This window comes from Fukomys damarensis, unplaced genomic scaffold, assembly GCF_012274545.1.
Source record: "Fukomys damarensis isolate Sample0158 unplaced genomic scaffold, DMR_v1.0_HiC HiC_scaffold_19, whole genome shotgun sequence".
Taxonomy (NCBI): domain Eukaryota; kingdom Metazoa; phylum Chordata; class Mammalia; order Rodentia; family Bathyergidae; genus Fukomys; species Fukomys damarensis.
In genome coordinates, this window is record NW_022900931.1 from 55,513,755 (window position 1) to 55,524,885 (window position 11,131).

The 11,131-nt window shown below is 38.5% G+C and overlaps 1 protein-coding gene across 1 annotated transcript in view; it reads right to left on the minus strand.

Moving 5' to 3' along the window:
• Window positions 1–11,131, minus strand: part of Uba2 (ubiquitin like modifier activating enzyme 2) — a 39,597-nt gene that overhangs the window by 18,071 nt on the left and 10,395 nt on the right. The window contains exons 6-9 of the mRNA XM_033765737.1: window positions 10,641–10,762; window positions 4,273–4,340; window positions 3,204–3,325; window positions 394–493 (exon numbers count right to left, since the gene is read on the minus strand). Of these exons, the coding sequence (XP_033621628.1) occupies window positions 394–493; window positions 3,204–3,325; window positions 4,273–4,340; window positions 10,641–10,762 (412 nt within the window). The remainder of the gene's footprint in view (window positions 1–393; window positions 494–3,203; window positions 3,326–4,272; window positions 4,341–10,640; window positions 10,763–11,131) is intronic.

The window sequence follows — 11,131 nt, forward strand, 5'->3', positions numbered from 1 at the left end:
ATATATATATATAAAACTGCCAGTTTCTATGTACATGAAATGGATGAGAACATTGCCTAAACTGTGTCATGTGGCTATTCTTGTATTTGTTTTTGTTTTTTGAGACAGGGTCTCACTATGTAGTTGAGACTGACCTGGAACTCACTATGTAGCCTAGGCTGGTCTCGAATTCACAGCGATCCTCCTGCCTCAGCCTCCCAAGTGCTAGGATTACAGGTGTGCGCCACCACGCCTGGCTGCATGTGGCTATTCTTGTAAATGAGGGGAAGTCTGGTTGATTTCTGACACCATTTTGAATTATTTGAACATACGAACACATACTATTTTCAAGAAACAACAGGATGGTGAGGGAACTTCAGTTTAGGTATTCCAAACTCTAAATGTTTTCTTTACCTTGACTCTGTACTTCGGCCCAGTCCAATGGAACTGGAGGTTTCCTTTTCCGCCACAGTTTGTCCATTGTCAATAGATACCTGATATCATCTTTAAAAAGCTTAAAAAAAAAAACAAAGGAAAAAGAGAAATTCCATGAACTCTCTAGGGCCAAAGATGAAAAATATATATCAGACTTCCACTGCTGGTTTAAATATTATACTGTGAAATTGCATTTAAAGACATATTTCACATTATTTTTCTCTTTTTTTCCCCAGTACTGGGAATTGTGAACTCAGGACCTTGAGCTTGCAAGGCAGGCACACTGTCATTGAGCTAAATCCCCAGCCCTGATATTTCACATTTTCAAAAGCCATGAGATAAAGCTCAAATGTCTTATAAAAGAAAATTTTACCCAGAATCCCTACATATAAGAGTTAAAGTTGGAGTATTCTAAAATACGAGCAGCTCTAAACTGTACTGACTTCTCCTGCCCTCATAAATACCTCCTCAAAAGGTCCCCTAAAACTCCAAAAATCAATCTGAAGCATCACCACAAATTAAAGGACCCAAATAAATATGCATCAACTCTACAAGAACTGAACACAATCACTGAGCCTGGAGACAGCAGTGACAGTATCTCCAAATTTGTGGGTACAAGCCAACAAGGCATATTTATTCTACAGGTGCTCAACAGAAATTCATAACTATCTGTAATATATTCAAAATGTGATCCCAATACCCCCCTAACCACTCACACAAAGCTTTTTAAAAAAACAACAACAACAAAAAGCACAAAAATACCAAGCAAACAAATTATTTTTAAAAACCAGGGCCAGCACTGTGCCTGCCTTGCAAGCACAAGGTCCTGAGTTCAATACCCAATATCAAAGCGGGGGTGGACCTGGGGATTTGGCTCAGTGGCACCATGCCTGTCTGGCAAGCACAAGGTCCTAAGTTTGATTCCTGGGTACCAGAAAAAGACAAAAAAACAACAACAAAAAAACCATTATTACGCGTAAAGAAACCAGCACATAAAAATATGTGGTGGGGAAAAAAATATATATATATCTATGTGGTGGGATTTCAAGTAATTTTAGTATTTTTACTTTTTCCTTATCTACATTTTCTATTTCTTTAAAATGCATTTACACCAGGTACTAGTTAAAGAGTATACAACTGGCTTAATTTGTTTTTTTGAGAAAGGGTCTCGCTCCACAGTTCAAGCTGGCCTTGAACTCTCAGCCATGTGTCACCATGGCCAGCCAGGTTAAATTTAAACAATGTAACTACTTCTTCAAAATATACTAAATTCTTAATTTTTATGAAACAAGTAGATATACAAAGTAGAATATAATTTAGTGTAAAAATCACAAAACTAGGGCTGGGGATTTAGCTCAGTGGTGCTGCTGCTTGCCTGAAAAGCAGAAGTTTCCAAATTCAATCCCTGTTACAAAAAAAAAAACAAACAAAAAAACCCAAAAAAACGACAAAAAACAAAACACACATACACACAATACTGCATACTATTAAGGATTTTTGTTTTATCTAAAGAATAAGGAAACACTACAAGACTACATCTGCAATTAGTAAACAAAGAGATGATGAGTCTATTATGAGCTGGATAGCGATCCAGTTGAATGCAATTTGTACAGGACATTGAAGTTTGGAGGTGAGCAAAGCCTGCCAGACAAGAGAGAATTAGCAGTTTTCCAAGGATAAACTCCATGTCCTTTTCCTGTCCTAGCTATTACTAAATATTGAGTTCCCCAGAGTTCTGTACAGATTCCTCTACCCTGTCCTTGATACAAATATATCCCCATCAAATCACATCTATACACTTGAGTCCCAACCATATCCTTAGACTAAATCCTTCCTTATCTAGAAGAATCACTTAACATGGCTCTCATATTCCAGAGCAATCTACAGTTTGAAACTGATTGTACTATATTACCTTCTCCTACTCCTAGAACCCACTTCACCTGTCTCAGAGAATGGCGCCTCTGTTCTATCCAACTGCTCAGTAAGAAACCAGGTGTGATTCCTGATTGCTCACTGCTCCTCATTGTACACACCCAAGTCTTGCTGAGGTTACTTCTCTTCCATGCTCTAGTGGGAATGCAGATGGCACCGCACATTAACAGGAGAACAGCCCCACACTGGTTAAGCATGAAAATCAAATCCTAGAAAGGGGCAGTACATCCCCCTCGATGACCTTACAGTGGTCCTGAAAGATTCCCTTTCAATAGTTGCACCTTTGTAGGAACAAAAATAGGTACTGAGGATAACAGTTTGAAAACTATTGCTGCTAGCCACATCACAGTTTAGCACATTTTAGGTATAGCAGAAATACAACCCATTTTCCCAAGAACAAAGACTTTGGGAGAAAATAAATACAACAGGCTTAAAAGAGTCAAGCTGTGAAATCTGTTACAGATGAGGAAGAGAATATAAACTGTTGTTAGGACAACATTTACATATGTGTGTGTGTGTGTGTGTATTGTTAGGATAACATTTACACACACACACAGAAAGAGAGAGAGCACGCGCGTGTATGTGCATGTTTAATTTTACATGCTATTTAAGGATGCTGGGGATTGAGCCCAGCAGTGTCAGGCATGCAAGGCAAGTGCTCTAACACTAAGCTAGCTACACCCTTAGCCCTTTTATAAATTTTAGTATCTTGCTAAATTGCCCAGGCTAGTCTTCATCTCGCCTCACCCTCTGGAGTAGCTGAGATACAGGTATACCTTGCCCAATTTTATATACTACTGTAAAACAGAATCAGAAATATTAGATCTTTCCAAAATTGTAAAGAAAGTAAACCTAACCTTAGTAAAAAGTTTAACTGGATCATATCCCGTTGATTTAGCCCATTCCTTCGTGGAAATACGTTTGATGTCACCATCTTCATTAGATGCTCGGGCTCTGGCCTCAGCTTCTGTTGGTTCCCCTACAAAACAAATAGCATTTTTTGGTTTTATGAGGTTTTTTGTTTGTTTGTTTTGGTGTGTAGTATTACTGGGGATTGAACTCAGGGTGTTCACATTACAGTCCCCCTTCATTTTTTTGTTTTGAAACAAGGTCTTGCTATGTCACTAAATTACCCATCTGGACTTGAACATTCAATCCTTCTGCCTCAGCCTCCCAGAGTACTGGGATTACTGGCATGTACCACCAGGCCTTACCTCATCTTATTATTATTTGGTACCAGGGATTGAACTTTGGTCCTTGCGCTTGAACCTCATTTGATGTAGAACTGAGCCCTCACTAACTTGTGGGTGCAGAGTCACTCATGGAAATCACTTCAATGTAAGACATTCAGTTCCAGGAAAAAAGAAAAGACACTCATTGGCATTTTTTGTGCCTCAGTTTCTAAAGGCCAAATGTTTTAAGTGTTCAAAAGCCTTGTCCTGTCACCAGATCCGAGAGTGAATCATACTTCTAATTATTAAATTTCGCTTCACCAGTAAGACAGAACTACTTTTCTGGTAAATACTGTTTTAAAAATGAAATAACAGCCGGGCGTGGTGGCACATGCCTGTAATCCCAGCACTTGGGAGTCTGAGGCAGGAGGATCACTGTTAGTTCAAGACCAGCCTGGGCTACATAGTAAGTTCCTGGTCAGTCTCAACTACATAGTGAGACCCTGTCTCAAAAAACAAAACAAAAGAAATAACATACATTTGGTTTTTTTGGTATCGGAGATTGAACTCAGGACCTGAGCTTGCAAGGCAGTTGGCAGAACCACTGAGCTAAATCTCCAGCCTATGAAATAACATATGTTAAGCATGTAACTCACTACCGAGCACACAACAGCAATTCTTAACTCACTGATATTAAATGAGCAAAATAAAGGTAACACTGGCTAATAAGAAAACATACTAAATGTTTACTCACAGGCAGCTTCAGGGTCAGCTCTGTCAGGGGATACTTCTTGATCAGCGTCTTCTTCCCCAAACAACTGGCTATAATTTTAAGGTAGTAAATATTAGTGAATGAGGCATTTGAACAAATGTAATAATTTTTCCTACTTTCCTCATAAATAACATATTGCTACATGTTTAGTAGGAATAAAGAGCAAACGACTCATAAATTACATTCCATAAACCAAAGAGAATTAAAGCAACCTGTTCAGATAGCTTTCATGCTAACAGCCATAACACAAGATCTACATGCATTTCTATCATCTAAACTCTGTACAATTCTGATGTTAAAATCTGTGATCAACAAATTACCAGCCTGTATAGGCCTTCTTGAGATGTTTCAACACCAGAATAACACTTGTTAAGTATATCTACAGCTAGGTGTCCTTTTTTTTTTGGTACTGGACATCGAACTGGGGACCTTGCGCTTGCGAAGCAGATGGTGGAACCACTGAGTTAAATCCCAGGCCCCAGCTAGGTGTTCTCATTACACACCTGCTATGCGCAAGTCCTGTGACAGGTGGGGATAATCAGCAGTGAACTAGACCCTTTTATTTTAATGGTAGTATATATATTTTATCTACTGCACAGCGTCTTAGAAATCAGGATGGAACTTGCAATCTTTGTCTCAGCCTTCCAGGGTGCTTAGGTTATAGGCATGTGCTACAAGTGGCACTTACGGGGGCATGGAAGTGGGGTGCCCTGCAGTTTGAAGCTAGAGCCTTGTGGATGCTACTAATCCCTCTACATCATAGCTACATTCTAACCAAAAAAATTTTTTTAAACAGCAGTGGGGATCAAACCTAGGGAATGCTGACCTAAATCCCCAGCCATTAGTAAATGTTTGCAGTACATAATGATTACACTCATTGTGGGGTGGGGAATCCGTATAGTGTGTGTGTGTGTGTGTGTGTAATGTATAACACACCTATAGTGTGTGTGTGTGTGTGTGTGTGTGTAATGTATAACACACCTTAATTTTATTTCCCTTTTCCACTACCCAGTCCCTTTTAAATATTTTATTTTGAGCTGGGTGTGGTGGCGCACGCCTATAAATCCCAGCAATTGGGATGCTGAGGCAGGATTGCTGGGAGCTCAAGGCCATTTGGGCTACATAGTTTAAGGCCAACCTAAACTACAGAATGAGACTCTATTGCATAAATAAATAAATAAATAACAACAACAAAAAAAAGGAAAAAATTATTTTGATAGTTTCTTACTAACATGCCAGGGTGGCCTCAAACTTTCAACTGTCCTGTCTCAGACTCCCAAGGAGCTGGGATTAGAGGTGTGTACCAGGACAGCCAGCATTTGTCTTTTTTACTGATTAAAGAAATACATTATGGATCATAATCTTTTCCCCCACATATTATTTATGCATCATTTAATGTCTTCTGATAAGAGGTACCTAATAGATTTGAACATATCATTTTTTCCTTTCATTGTTTATTTTGTAGTTTAAGAAACTGTTCTCTAATCACAAGGATAACTTCCTCCTACAAGGTTTAGTCGGCTAGTCTCAACCCTTAATCCATCTAGACTTAATTTTTCTCTGTTATCCACATTGGGGATTGAACCGAGGGTGTTTGCACTGAACTATCATCACCAGGCTTTATTTTTCATTTTGGGTCTCACTAACCAACTCAACTACCAGTTTTGTGATTGAACTTATGATCCTCTAGCCTCAACCTCCAGAGTGCTGGGATCACAGGTCTGTACCATGATACCACGCTTAAGACTTAATTTTAAATTATGGAATAAAATCACTTCCCACATTGACACCAACTACGACTCTATCTTTTATTTAATCCCTTCTTTCACTTGAGATCTCTATGACCTTGATTATGAAATCTACAGTCTGTCCCAAGATGTGTTTATCCCTACACCAGCAACATATCAATTATTTTTAGATGTGAAATTGTTTTTGCTTAAGACAAGGCCTCAGGGGGTGAAGGGAGGGCAAGGACAAGGGGAAAAAATGAGAACCAAGACCTGTCATATAAAGGTACAAGATCCCAATGATGAATGTAACTGTACTGTATACCTAAAATGTACCAATAAACTAAAAAAAAAAAGAGACAAGATCTCACTTTGTAATGCAGGCTGATTTGGGACTCACTAAGTAGACCAGGATAGGCTCCACCTTGCAATCCTTCCACTTCATCCTCCCAAGTGCTGAGATTACACGCCCGACCACCACTCCTGCCCACAGTAAATCTTGACATTTGTTAGGACAAACTGGCCCATCACCTTTAGAAGTGTTTCAGCTCCCCAGTCTCTAATCTTCCATATACATTTTTACTTATTTGAACTCAAGAGACTTTGTGCACACTAAGCATGTTTCTACCCACCACTGAACCATACCCTCAGCCCCTTTTACATTTTTTAACTAGCTCAACAAGTGCCAATAAAATTTATAATAAGATCTTAATGAAACTATAAATCAATTTGAAAACAAATGACACCGATAATACTGAGACTTCTAATCCATAAACACATTCTCTTACTTGTTACTTATATTCCAACAGTCATTAATTTTCTATGTTGGGTCTTACAAATTTTATTTTTTATATCCTAAGATTTATTCTCAGGAACTTTGTATTTTTCCTTTCTACAATACTGGGGCTTGGAGCCAGGTATGGTGCCACATGCCTGTAATCCCAGCACTCAGGAGCCTGATGCAGGAAGATTGCCATGAGTTCCAGGCCTGGGCTACATACACAGTGAGTTCATGGCCAGCATGAACTATATAGTGAGACCCTGTCTCAAAGAACCAATAAAAAGCCGGGCTTGGTGGTGCAAGCCTGTAATCCTAGCACTTGGGAGGCTGAGACAGGAGGATTGTGGTGAGCTTGAGGCCAGCCTGAACTACATGAGATCAAGGCCAGTCTGGACTATATAGTAAGACCCTGTCTCAAAAACAAAAACCTGGGTATCGATTCCAGGAATTACGATCTACTTAGAAAAGCAGTCCAGCACTGAGCAACTTCTCCTGTTGCCCTTTCCAAACATATTATTCTGAGGCAACCTCTTGATAAGTTGCTGAAGATGGCCATGAACTCACAATCCTCCTGCTTCTGCTTTGCAAATAACTAGGATAGCTGGGTGTTATGGAGCATGCCTGTAGTAACAGCTCTTGGGAGGCTGAGGCAGCAGGATCACAAGATTGAGGACAGCCTGGGCTACATAGTAAATTCAGGGCCAGCCTGAACTATCAAGGGAGACCCTGCCTCAAAAATAAATAAAATAAAATAAGCTGGGCATAGAGGCGCATGCCTGTACTCCCAGCACTTGGGAGGCTGAGGCAGAAGGATTGCTGTGAGTTCGAGACAAGCCTGGACTACATAATAAATCTCAGGTCAGTCTCAAGTACATAGTGAGACCCTGTCTCAAAAAACAAAAACAACCGGGTGTGGTGGCGCTCGCCTGTAATCCCAGCACTCGGGAGGACCTCTGTGAGTTCAAAACCAGCCTGGACTACACAGTGAGTTCCAGGTCAGTCTCAACTACATAGTGAGACCCTGTCTCAAAAAACCCAGAAACAAAAACAAACAAAAAATAAAATAAAATAGCTAGGATTACCAGTATGCACTGATATATCCCAGTTCATTTCCCAATTCTCATGCCAGTATTTTTCTTTTCTTTTTTCTGATACTGGGGATTGAAGTTAGGACCCTGAACTTTTGAGGCAGGTGCAGCACCACTGAGCTAAACTGCCAGCCCTATTTTTCTTTTCTTTTTATTTTTTGGTGTCATTGTGCAATCTACATAATAGAACACTAGACTATCAAACAAAAGCAACAATAATGAACATTCTCATCTCTTTTTTTTTTGAGACAGGGTATTGCTATGTAGTTGCTGACCTTGAATTCATTATATAGCACAGGATGGCCCCAAACTCTTGCGGATCTACTTCTCAAGTCTCCTGAATGCTAGGATTATAGGCGTGTACCACTAAGCCTGGATGAACATCCTCATCTTGTCACTCATTTCAAAACTAAATTTTAAAAATTTAATCACTCCAAGTAATGCATGTGGGCCTGGGTTCAATCCCAAGTACCAAAAAAGAAAAAAAAGTAATGCATGTAATAAGTATATGGATGGCATGTGGTGAGAACAAGGATTCTGACCAACAGAATGGGAGTTTACATATAAGGAGAAAATACTAAAATGATTTATGTACTAATACAGAGTTGGAGAGTTTAGACAGATACACAAATATCTGTAGGTATGTGCAGAGGTCAGCATAAACATTTTTTGTTATGTCAACTAAGAGGCCTAAAATGATACTACAGTAGTATTCCTATACACCTAGATCTCGATTTCTACTAGAGTCCAGAGTTTTTTAAAGCAGCACAATAAAGCAGTACTGAGACTTCCTGGACTACTGCTTGACCTACATAGTGAGTTAAAGGCCAGCCTAAACTACACAGTGAGACCATTTCAAAAAAGACTTATATGTCTATATACATTTTTTTGTATCAGGAATTGAACTCGGGTACTTGCGCTTGCAAGGCAGGCGGCAGCACCTCTGAGTTAAATCTCTGGCCCCTATATGTCTATATTTATGAGTGAGACTGTCTTGCAATTTTCTTATACCATAACAGCTTTAACTGGATTTGGTATCAAAGACACGCTACTTTTATAACGTGAACTAAGTAGTATTCCTTTTTTAAAAATTTATCTGGAATAGTTTATGTAAGATTAGGATTTCTTACAAGTATAAGGTAATTCATGTAAAAAATAACAGGGCTGGTAGATTATTTGGAATAGTTTAAACTACTGATTAAATTTTTCTAAGGTAAAATGCATTCAGGCAATTTTTTTTCTTTTCTTTTTGGTTCGAGACAGGATCTTGCTATATAGCTCAGGCTAGCCTCAGCCCAGCCTGGCCTTGAACTCACAGCAATCCGCCTGCCTCAGCTTCCCAACTACTGGGATTACAGGCATGTGCCACCATGCCCAGGTGGGCTTACTTTTTTAAACACTTACTACTCTAATTATGTAAACATAGGATAATTGGGCCAGGGATTTAGCTCAGTAGTTCCAGCCTTGCCTTGCAAGTGCAAGGACCCAAGTTCAATCCCCGGAACCAAAAACAAAACAAACAAACAAATATAAGGATAACTTCCTACTTTTAATTTTTATAAGATAATATAAAAACATTTTTATCAAATTTATTCAAGTATTGACTGGTTTAAAGCTTTTGTACATAGGGAGGGGAGGGGTCTTGAGGGAGGCAATGGGATAAAATAATATTTAATAATTTAAAAAAAAAAAACTGGTTGAAATCCCAAGTGATACTGGGAAGAGTACACAAACAAACATGCAGCCCAAGTGACATTGAGGGTAAACTGTTAAGTGTTTAAGTCAGTTTTGCAAGGTTTTAAGAAAAATGTGTATCATTAAAATTTTCAATATACTGGCTTATCTTTCTCTTATTTTTCTTACCATCAATCTATTCAGTGATGAAATTGTTGTGTATTGTTCTTATTTATCCTATTTATTTTATTAAGTAATCAGTTCTGCCAGGATTTTTTTTCATACTTCAATCATCTCTTTACTATTTTGTTATTCTTTTAAGTTTATTTTGTGGTTCATTTTCTCACATAAACTGGATTCTTAAGTCACTAATGTTCAGTTTTCTTCATATCTATAAACTTTTCTTCCTATTACCACATTTGATAGATCCTACGGGTTTCAAGAAGTGTTCTCCACTATCACTACAAAGCTGTTCCCCACTATGCACACAGGCCCTGGGTGTTGAACCCACAGCCTTCATACTGAGCTACATTCCCAGCCCTTCTCTTTCTCTTTTTGAGACAACGTCTAAGTCACCAAATTGACCAGGCTGGGTTCACACTTGGCAATCCCCCTACCTCAGCCTCCTAGACTTCTGGAATTACAGGTATGTGTTGATTTTTTTTGAATCACTGAGTTATTTATAAGTACATTTTTTATTTCCAAATATATGTATTTGTATTTAGTTACATGCCTGTCTCCAGTATCCGCAGCTACTTATCCAACTAAGCTTCCCAAGTCGTCTGTGGCATATAAGGAATGTTGTCTAATTTAAATTAATACAAAAAAAGGGGCCGGGGATTTGGCTCAGTGGTTCCGCTGCCTGCCTTCTGCCTTGCAAGCACAAGGTTCGATCCTTGGTACCACCAAAAAAAAAAAAAAAAAAAAAAAAAAATTTTAATACAAAAAGTACCACAAGAAAGCTACCAAAATGTCCTTCGCCATATTTAAATACTGTAAGTACAATCTCTGTATTTAAATAAAAATGACATCATTTCCCATCATCAGTACTGAAATGTCCAGAAATATATACTCTCTTACTTGAACAAATACTTTGCCCACACGATGCAATGAATGGGTTCTGAAGGTGTATTACGAATTGTACAGCCAGGGAAAGTTCTCTGGGTTGGCTTAGGGTGACATTCATAACACTCGGTCACACCCTATAAAATCAAGACACAAAAGAAATTTATTCCATGGTGGTTAATTTTTCAACATTATATTCCTTCAACAGGTTTTATGCTGTCAAGATGTTTTAAAATTTTATTAACTCCAAAATCTTTATTTTACAAGCAAATAATCTCTTAATACAAAAACAGCCATAAAAGTCAACAATAGTCACAGCTAAGGCTGAGTTCTCTGACTCCTAAGCCAGTGAACATTAAACAACTCAAATAAAAATTCCTGTATAGGGCCGGGGATTTAGTTCAGTGGTTCTGCCACCTGCCTTGCAAGTGCAAGGGCCCGAGTTCAATCCCCAGTGCCAAAAAAAAAAAAAAAAAAAAAAAAAAAAAAAAAAAAAAAAAAAAAAA